The sequence below is a fragment of the Tiliqua scincoides genome, chromosome 7 (genome assembly GCF_035046505.1).
Source record: "Tiliqua scincoides isolate rTilSci1 chromosome 7, rTilSci1.hap2, whole genome shotgun sequence".
Classification (NCBI taxonomy): domain Eukaryota; kingdom Metazoa; phylum Chordata; class Lepidosauria; order Squamata; family Scincidae; genus Tiliqua; species Tiliqua scincoides.
The window spans coordinates 55,931,726-55,947,470 of record NC_089827.1 but is presented as its reverse complement, the minus strand read 5'-3'; the positions used below and the strand labels follow the sequence as shown (position 1 = coordinate 55,947,470).

The following is a 15,745-nucleotide window of genomic DNA, read 5'->3' as shown; positions in this document are numbered from 1 at the left end:
TTTTCACATTTTTATACCATCCTTCCTTGAAGGTGCTCAGGGTGGTATACATAGTTTCTCCCCTCCTTTTGTCCTCACAGCCCTGTGAAGTAGATAAGGCTGAGAGTGACAGGCCCAAGGTCACCCAGGAAGCTTCATGACTGAGCGGGGATTTGAACCTGGATCTTCCAGGTCTAACTCCCAAACCACAATACCATCCTGGCTCTTATTAAAAAAATCATTTTGGAAGATAAATTCAGTTCCTTCAATGCCAGGGAGGAATTATCAACCATGTCTGTCCTTTGTGCCTCGGTCTGAAACAACAATGAAAGCATTAAGACACAAACCACACGGTTAAAAGCCTGGAGGAAAAAGACACTGCAAAACAGTTCACATTTGTCTTTATTAGTCACACCACTTGACAAGTAAAAGCCCTCTGAAGAGCACCCAGGACCCACATGGCTTTGTCTTGACCATTCACAGAGAAAGATACCAAAAACAAAAAGAGAAAGAAGATATGCCATAAATTAATGCCCACTATACAGCTTCTCTCCTATACAGTTGGCACATCTGTAAGGAGCCAAGGAGAAGCCACAACACCACTTATTTCTAAAATACCAGTTTTGCTAATCAGGATCTCATGCCATCTTGCTCTATAGTAAATCCCAAACAGATAGAGAATCAGGAGAACAGAGAACAAATGAGTGTTCTTCCCCTCCTCTCTTCCTTTGGTTTGTATGCGCAAATGAGGGGGTGGATGCATTGATTCAGGATTTGTATAATAGGCTCTCTGTTCTCAGAAGTAGCATGTAATGAAGAATGAAAGTAAATGTGTAGGTGTACAGAAAAGTGCTGGGTAAGAACTGAGAGCCTTAATGACAAAGATGGTGTTTTGATCTTTAACCTCAGCAATTCCAAGGCCTCCTTCCAAAGACACCATTTTCCCCTTCTAGATACGTTCGTAAAATACTGTATAAGGCTTATGTTTCAGAAGAGATCGTACAGCTAACCGCCTATGCAGAAGTATCTATAAGGCAGGCTGTGCAATCCTTAAGAACTGTATTTGATTAAGGCCAACAATAGATCATTGCAAATGGAGACTAGAAGGAGTTGGGAACACGGGCCAGGGCTAGCTAACCCCAGCATGACACTCCATGTTGCCCATCTATACTGACTTGATCCAATTGAGAATAATGATGGTGCTGAAACTGACAGTGCAATCCTGCCTAACTTCCCACGTTGGGATGCAGTGGTGCCGCAGCGTGGGGAAAGAGGCTGCTGGAAGTCTCCCTGAGGTAAGCAGACATTTGTCCCTTTGCCCCAGGGTAAGCCCCTGCAGCCACAATGAGGCCACTCAGGCTCATGCCAGCAAAATCACTGGCAGAATATGAGCAGCCTCGTGCCGGGAATCAGGCCCAGGAGGGGGGATAGAATGTGGTGGGAGCTGGCCTTGCTGATCCCACTCCCCTCTCTGGCCTGGCTCCCTCCTACCCCATTACTCCTACTTCTTCATCCTTGTTCCTCTCTCCTACCCATTACACCCCTCTCCATCCCTCGTTCCTCCCTCCCCTACCCCTCATGGAGTTTACCTGCTCCGGCGTGCACTGGTCCTTTGTGGGCACTGGTAGGTTTTCCTGCCTGTGCCATTATTGTCCCCACTGCCTCAACATGCTTTACAGCACGTTTGTGACAGTTTGCGACTAGCACTACCTGGCACTAGTGCACTGGGGATTGGGCTGTCTGTTTTCTGGATGCCCTTCCAATGCTCAGTCTCTTCAAAACTGGCTTCCAGCTTACCTTGTTCCCTTATCAGATATGGGCCAGGGCCCGGGGTAAAGAAGTGACACATTCTCCGTCTTAAAGGCAGCTATTAACATAAATATATTTAAGGATTAAAAGTGGAGGAGGAAGGAAGGAATCAAGACTTCTTGGCCCTTTCCCCCCCTCCCAGGCCCTGTTAGTCAGAAGTGAGGAAGAATGGCTTTGCCCACGTTAATGCTTTAGGACACACAAGAAGGTAGGGATGATCAGAATAACCACCCTCCTGATATTTTAATTAATAGAAGCCTGCATGTCCCTTGAACGCTCAATTCCAGGCCCTCCGCGGGGGGCGGCAAGCTGGAACAAGGGATGAACAGTGTTGCCAGGTGGCCAAGCCCTTCTTGTCACCTTCAGATGGGCAATGGGATTCTGGAAAAAGTTCAGGCAGGCAGGCAAGAAATAAGAACATAGTTTTGTGGAGGACTGTGCACAAGCACTCTGGGCACAAGTCACATCCCCTACTGCCCACATCCAAAGCATTGTCTGGATTCCCTGGCTGGGGTTATACAGACAGAAGAGTCACTGTGGACAAGTTGCCTAAAGAAATAGAATTTATCAGTCTTTACAGGGATTTTCCACCTAGTTAAATCTATGAGCTCAGGCATCATCAATGAGTTTCTCGCTGTTCTCTTCTTCCTTCCTGTTGCTTTCGCTGCCTTCTCCACCTTCCTCTTCCTCCTCATCCTCTGCTCCATCCGTGAAGATGTCCTTCTGGCCATAAGTCAGTGTGGTACGTGCCAGGTCCACTTCGATGGGGAAGACATCTGCATCCCGCAGCACAGCGTAGCAGTCGTCATAGTACTTGGAGAGGGCAGATACAAAGCGCTGCAGCTGGAACACGATGTCTTGCACTGTGAGGGACGGAAAAGCATCAAGAGAGCCACGATTAGGAGCAGCGGAAGAATAAGCTGCTCCATCTCACTGCAGAGATTCATTGGTAAGAAGTTCCCACTGCCACATCTGCCATCCAAGCTTCCAGATGCCTCAGTACTAGTGATGTCCATGCATTCAGCAGCCTGGCTTAGATTGCAAAAGCTGCTATTTCTTTAGTCACAGAACAGAGTATTAAAGCACCTGTCCTTGGAAACAGGCTTCATTGAAATCAAAAGAAAGTACTTCCATGTCAAGGGATTCAGGGCTGCTGATGGTGAATCCAGACAGGATAGATTCAGCCAGACTAGAAGCAGGCCAGCTGCCCTATGTAGGAGACGCTTAGGGTGCAGCAATCCCCAAAGAAGAAAAGTCCCTGAATCACACTTCTAAAAAAAAATTTCAGTTTAAACCTGGCTGGCCTTTTCATTCAAGGTTAGGGCAAGTTGCAACATGAAAAGATTTCTCCAGCTTACATCTCTTCCCTTCCATATACAAGCATGCCCTATTACTAGAGATGGGTGAAAATGATTCAGTACTAGTGATGTCCATGCATTCAGCAGCCTGGCTTAGATTGCAAAAGCTGCTGTTTCATTAGTCACAGAACAGAGTATTAAAGCACCCGTCCTTGGAAAAGTGGTGTTTGAGTTGTTTTATTTTTTCACAGATTTTTGTTTTTCCCCACAAAAATTAGAACTACAGAAATTGGTATTATGTGTTTTTTATTTCACTATCACTGAAAAACCCACCTTTTCCTATTACATATTCTCTGATGCTCCTAAATTCAAATAATTTTTAGACAAATTTAAACAAATTTCATGCCATGGTGTCCTACTGCTAGCCTTTTAGCTCCACCCAGGATTGTTCTCCCAACACAAGCATGCAACCCAAAGGCCAAACTAGCCATGACATCACAGATACATGATGAATCTCCTGGCATCTTTCTCTGGTACCAAAATGCAGTTGTGACTAAAACAGGATTGCACCTGTGTGCTTATGACCCCTGCCTCTGAGGGGTTAGCCATGGAAGGGAAAACACAGGAAAAAACTAAGCATTTCTCCCCTGTGGTCCAGATCCAAATTGTCTCCCTGACAATTGCTTCTAGCCAAAAAGATGTCAGGAGACAATTGCATACATCTCCAGTGTCACTGCATTGCCTCAATTCTCATAATGTCCCAAACCCAATCCCCAAAATCCTCCATTTTCTCCAGTTTCACTGGCATTAACCTAACATTCTCAATTCCCTACCGTAAAGGCAGGGAAATAAGTTTCACATCTGTCTGGTAGAGCCCAACAATAGCAATAGTGTAGTCCAGAACCCAGTTCCCTACTTGTGGACACAAGCACTTTCCTTCGCATCTTGGTGCAAGCTCACGATTCATAAAATACCCCAAATCCTGGTTTGCCAGTTGCCCTTCCTTGCACTGCAGCAACACTATGAACATGCCAAAGCAGCTCATGAGCACCTACAGGTGCTTCTGCTGAGCATCAAGATTATGTCCTCCAAAGGAAGCAAAGGGTGCAGAGTACTAGCATGCTTTAATGACAAGGACACTTTTTCAGGCTTTAGGGTACCTGGTTCCTTCCCTCCCTCCCCCGCAGGTCCAACTGCAGCACCAGCACCTTCAAGGGCAGGCAAGCCATTGTTAAGGTCTACAAACTAACCTTTGCACTTGGGAGGAGGGGCCACCCCACTCACCATGTTTCTGATCCAGCAGCTCCATCTTCTCTAGCACATCCTTTCTCATTTTGGCAAAACGCGACCGTGCCTCCTGGCGGCAGCGCAGAATTAAGCGGTATTCATAATTCCCAGTGCTGACCCGGTAGAGAGGCTCTCCCAGTGCCTGCCCAAAAGACCACATTACTGTAGCAACAAACCATAAGCTCTGCAACAGCTTTACATACGGCTAAATGTTCCCCTGATGTGCTCCAGCAAACCTCAGCAACTGGTTGGCAGGCAGCAGTGACACCTTTAAAGCTATAGACTCAGGAGGAAAATTGCTGAAGATTGGGAAAAAGTCACGCAGATGTGCCCATGGGCAAACGTGAGACCACCATGAAAGGACCCTCAGTACTTACAATGCAGCTGTATTCTTCATCATCCATTTCCTTCACCTTGAGACAATAAGACTGAAAAAGGAATAAGAAATATCCAGCATTACAACTTCCAGAAGGGTAGTCAGGTTTGCGTTTTTGCTGGAACAGACTCTTGTGGCACTTTAAAGTCAAATAAATTTATTGTGGTACAAGCATTCATGGACTCACAAATGCTCATCTCATTAGATATACATATGCCCCACCATGTATGTACATACGTACGTGTGCCCATGCACACACCCCTACCAGCCGAAGATCATGCTCCCAATGGAAAACCATAGTTGATGGAAAGCTTACTTTGCATTAAATGTGCTGGTGTTTGAAGTGCTCTATGTTACTCTACAATTCTCTATGCTATTTTTCTAGTGTTATAAGCTACTTGTGACATCCATCCATCCAGACTGCAACGTGCCCACAAGTTACCAGAGGTGCATGGGTTGCTTCTTTTAGCAGCTGGTATAGTGGTGCACCAGTTTCCCCAGCACCCTGGCTTACTGTATCTGATTTGTGGTCAAGTATAAAGCCACTGGCAAGCACTGTAAGCTGCTGGCAAGCTGCTGGCAAGCATTTTGCATGAAACGCCACAAGAAATAGCTTTAAAATGAGTTGTTTTTTTTTACTATTACAGAGGCTTGGGGAGCCCTGCAAAGGTGTCTGCAGGGCTCCCTGCACCCCTGGGAGGCTGACACCCCATTAGGTAAGTGGAAGAAAAAACCCCTTTGCCCAGCAGCAGTGCAATCCTAGGGGGATCACATTGCTGCCTTCCCCTCCACCCTGCCCCTTAAGGGGCCAGAGCTAAATGTTACCCAGGCTGGTGGGTCGTAACCCACCAGTTTGGAAACCACTGATCTACACTAAAAGCAAAGAAGGTTGAGCTGTTTATATCTCACTAAACTATGGAAGAATAGGACAAAATGAAATTCAGGCTCTAGACATTGTGGATCATTTAACTAAAGGACAATCCCTGTTTAAGGATAGTTCCCTCCTTATTTTGATTAGAAATAAAAAAGGAGCAGCTCACCAAATACTCAAACTTGACATCCAAATACTTTTTGATGGTTAACCTTGTATCAGGAATGGCTTTGTTCAGGTAAGTGTTCAAGTCAGTCAGCATCTGTCAGAAACAGGCAGGTGTGAACAATGAAGATAATATTCTGTACACAATCAGGTGAGTAACTTCAAGTAGACCTTCCATTCATCTGGACAAAATAAAATGACAACTTCTTCTACAAGACAGACTCTATGCCTGCATTCTCTCCCCAGCCTCCATACTCCTTTCCTCCTGCTGTTTCTTTCTTTACCGGTTTGACAGTTTTTAGAAGGCGGATTCCAAACTTCTCGATGCTGCGATGGGCATCTGCAAATTTCACAAATGCTTCGCTGGCAGCTGGCTGAGGCTCCCGAACACCAATGACTGAGAAAACATCACCAAAAGCTGAGGGGAAAAAATGCAGAACATGCAAATGGGAATTAGGCCTGAAATCACTGAAGCTCATTTTCAAACATGGGAATTATCACTCAGGAATCTTCTCCTCACTTCAGTTACTATGCATTATCACAGTACACAGGTTGTGCTTTTCCTGCTTTCAATGCCATTTCCTCCCTTCTAGCTCACATAGACATACTCCTCTACTGCATGCTCCACATTGCCCTGTGGCTAGACTCAGATGCAGTCCCACAACTGTGCTCACACTCCACAGCTATTTTGTTCACTGTACCCCATGCTGCTCTTCAGAGGCTGAAGTTAGGGGAAAGCCAGGACAGTTTTTAAAAGCGGTAGTGTGACTGTGTACATACATTTCAAAGAAAAACCAAAACATGCACCTCTCTCCTCTTTGAAGCAGCACCAAAGAAAGGGATGGACCAGTGAAACTAGTGAGGCTTTGACCATAATGGTTTCACAGGAGAGCAGATGGAGTGTTGGTGAAGGAAATTTGCCCCTGGTGAAACTGACAAGGCTTCTCCCCTGACCCCCCCCCCGCACCTTCCTAAAGGAAGGTTTAAAATGAAGGGGGGGGAGGAGTCACTGCCAGTTTCATAACTCTATGGAAATGAATGGTGGAAAGTGCATCTGGTAGAATGCATTTGTTCACAGGTGATACAAGCACATTTCAAACTCTAGTTTTGTCTTTCACATGTTCAAGCCAACAGGAGGGAGAGAAACTCAAGATTCTTTTAAGTGGCATATAAAACCATGATATCTGTCCACGTGCAGACTGGAGAGAAGTAATCTCAACAAGTTTCTTTGGCAGCATAATGTCCAACAGTGGTAGGGAGTTAATCAAGCAATCTTGCTGATAAAACAGCTTCACAATCCCATTTCACATCCAATAATACCCATGGCAGCTTCAGAGGACATTCTAGCATTTTCAAGGTCTAAGGTGACAAAAAAATTTCCACCTACAGTGGTATGGTCCATAACGTGGTCATATGTCGAGTGAAAACATAGTTATTTACCTTACTCAGAAGTAAGCCTATTGAGTTCAGTGAGACTTGGGCTGTAATCCTTTCTTACTCACTGGAAACAAACACCTCTAGTTATATGTTGAAAAGCCGTCCCCATCCATTTACCTCTGTGAGTCTGAGATAGTTCAAAGAAGGCTCTGAGGAGGCTCTTTGTGTGTTCTGTCATGCCTAGATACAGTTGGAGAAAAAGCACAACAGTCAGCCACAAAGGACAATTCTCTTACTTCTGATTTCAGCACCTTAGCACCCTGACATTTGGAAGAAATAAATAAAGACACTAGCAGCTGGGGACAACCCCACGCTGATGTCCTGTTTTGTATTGTGTGAAAATCAGTGTGGGCTATGCTTTCCTTGACTGAGATTGCCTGTAAGAAGGACTGTGCATCAGGAGCAGCATTGATGCGGATGATATTTATTCCATTCCCACATTCCAAGAAGAGCTTGCTCCTGAGGCAGCACTGGTGGGAACTGCCCCTCTGGCATATTCAAGGGAGTGTGTTGGCTTGTTCTAGCATGTTAAGATCTACAGGTGGATACCCAACCCCACTAAGACTGGAAAACAATCTTGCACAGGCACATTTGCAAGCCACCTTGAGGACCTAAAGGTGGAGAGGCATGATATAAATTTGTTAGCTAATAAATAAACATTGCTTGCATCTACTATGTGTTCATTAGAGAAACTAGCCAGGTCTGTAGACCCCTATGCGTATGTACTACAGGGATCAGATGTGCTCATGCAGTACCTCCAAATCCTGAAGAAAACCTTGGGGATACAAGAGTCATAAAATAACTTTACAGGGAGGAAAAGAGAAAGAGAGAGTTTACCTTTGTACAGCTCTGCAGTCCTCTCCAGTTCTTCTAATCTCTTCACCAACCCATCTAAAGAAAGAATATAAAGGACAAGGGTTGATTACAACAATACATTTTGCCCAGGAGTACAGGAAGCCTCATGTGATGATGGTTAAAATACATTAGCCAGAATTTTTTTCAGTCATCATGCTATAATAATGCATTTATAGGATGATAGCTGAAGATTTGGCAACAAGGGATCTAAAGGCAAACATGGAAGCGCAGCTGTTTGTGCACCACAGAGAGGGGTGAACCTTCTCGTTTTGGTTAGGAAGGAGACAAAAGAACGTCAAAGCCACAGCTCCGTAATTTGTGCCCCTAATGTTGGGGGGGGGGTGTAACATGGGAGAAATTCCTTTGCCTTAGATAATGTCAAGCACAGCATGGAGCATCATTGCCAGCACTGGAAAAGTAGTGTTTAAGGGGCACTTCTGAGAGTTAAAACACTTCACAAACACTATTTCAGTAATCCTTAATGTTGCACGGTAGGTCAAGCATCACTTTCCCCATATTGCAGAGGAAAGGCTCAGAGAGAGTAGCTTGTCTAAAGGCTACCTATTGAACTCATGGAAGAGGGGAGATTTGCAAGCTTGGTCCAACCTTCCAGCATGCATGAAGCCTCCTGGTTGCCTGTCAAGTTGGGGTGCACAATTCTACCACCTGCTGCATCAGGGAGTTGCACCACCTGTTCCTCCTGGGACCCCAGACTCCACCAGCCTCATGTGGAGAAAGGTGGTTGCAGTTGGAGAGCTGGCTGATTCTCCAGTCCAAAGAAGCCCAAGGCCGATTCTTAAGCCACTGTCTGTTCCCACGTGTTCCCCAGACTCAACTAGCCTGAGAATCCAGTGAGAAGAGGAACCAGCCACTCTCTCAGCTTGGCAGCCAACTCCCAAGCAAAGAGCTACTGCTCTTAGTTCCAGTGTTGAGTGGGCTTGTGGGAGGCAGTGGGCAGACGTGGAATTACTGTGGGGCACCCCTCGCCAGTCTATCACCTTCTGCCAACCCACCACCTGAAGTGACTGCTTCAGCCTGCATTATAGAGATTGAATCAAGGACTTCCTCATTCACAGTTCAGCTCATTGATAATTACAGTAACAGTAGTTTTAATCCCACGACACCAACAATGCAGAAGGCCTATTTCAGGAGAATTTAAACTTTATAAATATGGGAAATGCTGAACCAGTCCTTGCATAACTTGGAATCGTAGCTGCAAACACCACCCACACCCAAAGCTCCTTCTTGCATTCTGCTTACCATTACAGAGAATGGCTCGGCTCAGTCCCAGGGCATCTGCTGTCCCTGAGCTCATGTTCTCCACCAGGCGATGCTTCACTTTCTTCAGCACTATATTCCAAGGAAGATAAACAGGCGCACAACCCATGAGGAAGATCATTTGAACATGCACATGCTTAAGGTTCAACTAGTCAAAATTAGTCTTGTTAAGAGGAAGTTATAACTCGGTTCGCTAGGGGAAACACCACAGAAAGTCAATTCTCATTTTATTTTAGAAGGTTTACACCCCAACTTTCTTTTTGTAATTCAAGGTGGCTCAAAATCATAAAAAAACAACAAAATAGCAAAAAGTTATATGTATAAAACCCCAAAATGAAAATGTACACAAAATACCAGTATAAACCTAGACATAACTTGAAAAAGCAAGCTTTAAAAAAGTACATCTTCAGCCCCCTCCAAAACAGTAGAAAGGAAGGCCAGATGCACCTCCTCCAGGAGGGGGGTTCCACAGAGAGGGGCTACCACAGGTGCAACAGTAGAGGGTGTGGGCATTATGAAGGCAGAAGAGGATATGTTCTAGGGTGCACAACCTGCATCAGTATTCTGTCCCCCTCCTTGCCTCTCAACATGTCCACTTTCTCTTCTTGGACTGTGCCAGCTCTTGAACTGGCACAGGTCCATGGAGACCTACTGGCTATCAGAAGCCTTACCCAGAGATAAGGGGAAATATTTTTCCTGATCCACCTCTCCCCCACAGGATGCAGTGCAAGCCTTTTTGGTGCAGCTGAATTGGCAGGGAGAGGGGAGCATAGTACTGGGGCATTAAAGGCAATAACCAGCACCTTGAATCACACCTGGAAGCAGCCAAGTCAGCTGAAACAAACAGAGGTGAAACATAATATCTTGTCCCATTAACATGCTGGTGGCCTCATTTTATACCAGTTGAAGCAAAGGATCTTCAAGGAAAATCCCTTGGAAACCCTTCAAGGAAAAAGCTTTGCAGTAATCCAGACAAGTGAGGACCGAGGCATGGGTAACCAATGCAAGCTATGACTGAGACAGAAATGGGCACATCTTATGCACCATGAGCATCACAAGGGAAAATAAGAAACCAGCATGACATACCAATGTCCAAGGTCTTTCCCTGCTTGGGATCAGCCTGGAGTTTGTTGTAGTGAATTGTCACTTCCCCCTTGAACAGCAAAAAAACCACAGATTTTGTTCCAAAACTAAGACAAAGAAACAGTTTCACCTGAGAAGCCGCTGCTGATCATTTACATCCAGGAATCCCCCCCCCCCACCTCTTACCTTCACCACCTGTATCATTTTGGCCACTTCCACTTTAGTTTTCCCTTTGACCGACTTTCCATTCACACCTGTGATTTCATCACCAGCTGCCAAAGTTCCATCTAGTGCTGCAGGAGTGTTATCAAATACCTATGGAGGGCAATATAGAATGAAAGGTGGAAGCAAGAAAAAGGGACAGAAGGGCAAAACACTGTTGTTTTCATGACCCTTGTAAAATCCTTAGCATTGCTTGTGGGAGCATGTGCAGTCTTGTAGCCAAGATTCAAATACTGTACAGGTACATTCAAATAAGTTATCTCTGGATCTTGCTATTTTTCCTTTATACAGTATCAATAACAGGATACACACACATGTATATGTATATCCTGTTATTGAGGCTGTGTGTGTAAACAGTATATAACATTTCAAGGTCACACACATCAAATTCAAGAAGCTTAATTTTATTTTACTCTCCACTCCCTGAAACATCTGTTGTTTTGGAAAGAGAAAAATGAATGCTGAGAAAAATGATAACCAAGTCTAGTTAGTTCCTGACCTACCACTAAAGCTGGTCCTATGAGATGCAGAAGAGTTGTAGATGAGCGGTATTTTTGCCTTTAGGTGCAAGACAGTTACTGGCAGAATGCCAACTAAACCAAGTGCAGTCTCTGTGCAAAACCATAAGGGCTGATCTAATCTTACATGCAAGGTGACCAGATGTCATTACTGCAAAAGAGGACAAGGCACCCCAAAAACCCAGAAAATTTAGGACATAACAAAATAAAAGTTTAAAGTTACATGCAAGTGCTACACCTTTCACTCCCCAAGGAGAAAATGCTGCTGTCCCACTAACACCAACCTGAACAATGTAGAGGCAGGGACAGTACTGAGCCCCTCCTCCTATGCTGATTCCAATCAGATTTTGAGAGTCCTTTTTCAGGGTCACTGTCCCAGGCACAGTGGGAATTCCCCTAGAATAAAACAGAGGAGCACAAACACACATAAAAACTGCCACCTACAGCTCGCCAGCCCTGTTTTACTAATCCGAAAGATGAAATAAATATTGCGTAAAACTTCATTCCTACAATATCAGGATCGCACTGGAAACAAAGCACAAAAGAATGAGATGATAAAGAATGAGCACTGATAACTTGCATATTTGTCTGAAGTTGCTATTATAATATGCAAATTGCTTAGAAGAACACAGGAGTTGCCAAGGGAATGCTGTACATGTCACTTCTTTTGGAAGTGACAGCCTTGCATGTCATAAAACTTCAGACAGCTTTTCAAGACTTATGAATCAGTTTCTTCTATTTCTGCACAATAATGCTGATGTCCACATTCTATTTTGAAGCCTGAACAATAAAAATCTCCTTTTGTATACAGGTCCAGACTCCCTAACCATGGATTCAGAACCTACGGATTTAACGAACCATGGGTTCCAAACCCACAGTGGAAGCAAGACCTGAGCTCCTGGATGCCACAAGAGATACTTTTCGGTGGCATTCAGGAGCCTTTCTGAGGCCTGTAGAGGCTACATGCGGCCTCTCTGGGCTTCAGAACACTCCCCTGAAGCAGTTTAAAGGGTACTTCTGATTTTCAAGTATCCTCTAAGCTGCTCTGGGCAGCATTCTGAGGCCCGCTGAGGACGCGAGTGATCTCTATGGGCCACAGAAAGGCTCTGAATGCAGCCGGAACAAGGTTCTGGTCACATTCAGAGTCCCTGTGGGTCAGAACCTGCAGATTTCATTATCTGTGGGGGTGTGCAAATCTCGCTCAGTCTCGCTCAGTGGGACTTAAGAGTGAGACTTACTTCCAGGTTAAACAGGCACAGGATGTAGTAATCTCCAGCTGTATCTCTACTGGACACAATAAGAGAATGCATGGAATCAATTCTCTTTGCTGCCTGCTGTCATCTCAAGAAAGCCTATGTTATTGGAGATTGGCACATCCCCAGTACATTTGTATACATGATATCACATTTCAAGCAACTCCTGATGCTGCAACTGTGTGACTGAAATTGCCCTAAACTAAAGAAACCTCCACTAGACCAGCAAACCCATACCATTGCTTCACAATCACAAGATGCTGCAAATCATCAGTAAACCATTTGCTTTTGCTTGTCACCCCTTCCCAAAACTTAGAGATGTGTGCCATCCTATCAGTTACCCTCAGTAGCTAAATACTCTTGCTCTCAACAAGAGATCTCGACAGCATCTGGACAAATAACTTTCATGCCCACATACACAGCTCTCAAGGAAGCATGACTGCGGTATGTACTCTCAATAAGACCACAAGCACGACTCATCTCTCATGCACACTTCAATCCAAGTAGGAATAAATGTCTGTAAGAACGGAATGAAGTCTTAGAATTAAACAGTCTGGGAACTGACTCTGAACTGGACACTTTAAGAACATCCCACCACAGTTAACATCCTCATTCCAGGAAAAACTCCTGGCCACAAATACCCAAAACTTAGCAATACATTTTTTTTTAGCAATTCTTGTCCCCCCCAGTATAAACTATTGACAGAAAAAAAATGTGGAGCACTTACAATTTGTCCTCCTCAATGTCATAGTCCAAGTCAGTAAACATGGTTCCAACTTCTCAATAGCTTCTTGTGGGAGACACTGATTGCCCCAAACTACCTTGAAAAGGAGAAAAGCCCATCATCACAACTGGTAAAAACATCTCTAAAGGGAACAAAGAAGTTTCTTGATAATATAATGAACTAAGAGCTAGCATGGTCCAGTAAGAAAAAAGAGGGATTTGTGTGTAAGTTCCCACATTTATAAACAGTTGCACATTCTCAGATATCCTAGAAGACATTTTCTTCTTTAAATTTTTGAGCAAGCTGCCTTATTTGAAGTCGAAGCCAAGGGTCCATCTAGGCCTGTATTTGCAACTCTGGCACAATCTCAAACAAAGAGTTTTCCTAGTCTTGCTATCCAAGATCTCTTAGTGGACAATACTATGATTCAAATCTTGGATTTACATCTAAAGCATGCAATCTGGCACTGCGCTGCAACCACTACTCTTAACTACTCACAAACATCCTGACATATATTTTGGGACTAAATCTACTTTCAGATGCACACATTGTATATATTGTTGCCGTCAATCTTCACATTGCTACATAGACATGTCCTCACACAAGGGTTCAGTTCTGTACATACAAAAATGTAACGTGGGAATCCGCCACACAGCTTTGGGGTTCATTACAGCCATTTGCCTTGGCAGCATATTGTCTCTCAGAGGCTGTCTCATGGGCTTGTCTTACGGAATGCCTCAAATGGCAAACATGCTATATAAAGTCAAAAATGACAACAACAAAAACAGAGACAGAAGAGGGTGACCGGGTACAGAGAGGGCTGTCAATTTTTTTTTTTAAACCAGTCTCTTCCCCTTTCACAAGTTTTATCTAGCTGGTGATAATGCTTATCTAAACACTGTGAAAAGCTTCACCTCCTGATTTCCAGTTCCAAAGCAGTGGCAGTCTGAAAACAGCAAATACAAAAACAGATCTTGATTTTCAAAGATTTTTAAAAAAATCATTTTAAAGACAAATACATTTATCATGGCATAAACTTTTGTGGGCTACAGCCTATTAAGATTCACAAAATCTGTCAAAGCACACCACAGTCCACCACAGCATATGCCCAGACATATCTAGTCTTTAAAGGTGCCTGCCAGGCTTTCTGTCTTCCTCAAAGGTTGCTGATCTTCAGCCTGCAGACCCAGTTTCAGCATGTTGAAAGCACAAGGGCAGGCCAAACTTGTTTGTTTGTGGCTGTTTTCCAGCCCAGGTGGGCAAAGAGGTGACGGAAGGGGGCACCTGTCGGTGAGGTCCACACTGGTGGCTACATCACTAGCTGAGTTTTCATGGGGAAAAGTGGGGAGGCTGGCCCCCCCAGTGCCCTCATAAGAACTTAAGAAGTGTCTGCTGGATCAGGCCCAGGGCCCCTCTAGTCCAGCTTCCTGTATCTCACAGTGGCCCACCAGGGAACACACAGGAGACCTGCATCCTGGTGCCCTCCCTTATACCTGGCATTCTGAGGCAGCCTATAAAACCAGGAGGTTGTGCAGACCCATCATGGCTTGTAGCCTGTGATGGACTTTTCCTCCATCCATCTGTCCAAACCCCTCTGAAAGGCACCCAGGCCAGGTGCATCACCACATCCAGTGGCAAGGAGTTCCACATACTCACTGTCAGAGGCAAGATGGGTCGTGATGTCAGCAAGGAAGCTCCCCTCCCCCAAGGGTGACCTGGGGGCTCACCTGCCCTCCCCCAGGGGAAGAGTGATGCTCCCTCCTCTCCTCACCTGTGCCTGCCTCCCCCTCACCAGAGGCTCCACATCCGCATCCACCTGCCCGTCTTCTCCTCTCCTCCACCTGTCAAGAGGCTCCGCCCCCTCGGCTCTTCTCCACGTCAGTGCCAAACCTGGCCGGAAGCCACTCCCCACCCTACTTGCATAGCCCCGCCCCCTCGCAGGAGGAGGCCGTTGAGGAGGCGGAGGAGGAGGAGGAGGAGGAACAGGAACGGACCGACCAGGCTAGTGTCTCGCGAGACTACGTGAACGAGAGTAAGGAGTGTGGCCCAAAAAAGCCTCGGGTTGCCGCGGTGACACAACCGAACCCGCTGACGTCACAGAAACCGTTAAGGAAGAGGAGAATGGGAGGGGCCTGCAGGAGAAGAGAAGCCGGGTGTCACGTGCTTACCACAAGTTGACATTCTGGACTGTTCCACTTCAGACTGCAGGGGGGGAGGCGCTTTTTTGGCACCCTCCCTCAAGCCCTGCACAGAGCACCAGGGAGAACCTGGACCTTTCCCACAATCACCTCGTTCACTGCAGGCAGGCAGAGTTTGCCTTGGTGAAGGGGGAAGCAGTCTAAAGTGTGACCCACCCCCGCAGTCTAAAGTGGAACGGTCCAAAATGCTACCACCACCTCAGCTTCTCTGTCATCTCACTCCACAGTCAGGTGTCTCATTGGCAGTGCGGGGGGGGGGATCGCAGCACAGTGCATGGTTGGGGGGGCATTTTAAAGAGAGATAATTGGGTGACCACATACAAAGGGGGGGCAGAGTGCCTACACCAGGGGTGTCAAACTCATGTCATAACAGCAGGCTGACTAACATTCAT

General features: G+C 45.5%; 1 protein-coding gene across 1 annotated transcript; it reads right to left on the bottom strand.

The window, feature by feature from the left end:
* Positions 1-1,242: 1,242 nt before the first annotated feature.
* Positions 1,243-15,131, bottom strand: PICK1 (protein interacting with PRKCA 1). Its single transcript, XM_066633381.1, has 13 exons — positions 14,927-15,131; positions 13,159-13,252; positions 11,463-11,574; positions 10,625-10,753; positions 10,442-10,508; positions 9,338-9,427; positions 8,060-8,113; positions 7,340-7,402; positions 6,070-6,203; positions 5,790-5,882; positions 4,751-4,801; positions 4,371-4,515; positions 1,243-2,651 (listed from the first exon to the last, which is right to left on the bottom strand). Exons 2-13 carry the CDS (start codon positions 13,197-13,199, stop codon positions 2,398-2,400), a joined length of 1,233 nt encoding a protein of 410 aa, XP_066489478.1. The 5' UTR covers positions 13,200-13,252; positions 14,927-15,131; the 3' UTR covers positions 1,243-2,397.
* Positions 15,132-15,745: the final 614 nt, after the last annotated feature.

Bases quoted from the DNA above. Each gene is read 5' to 3' on its own strand.
- PICK1 (XM_066633381.1), bottom strand. From the start codon at position 13,199: ATGTTTACTGACTTGGACTATGACATTGAGGAGGACAAATT. The intron at 8,114-9,337 runs GTAAGCAGAATG...TTCTTTCTTTAG, and splicing joins CCGAGCCATTCTCTGTAATG to ATGGGTTGGTGAAGAGATTA. The intron at 5,883-6,069 runs GTAAAGAAAGAA...TGTTTCTGACAG, and splicing joins TTCTAAAAACTGTCAAACCG to ATGCTGACTGACTTGAACAC.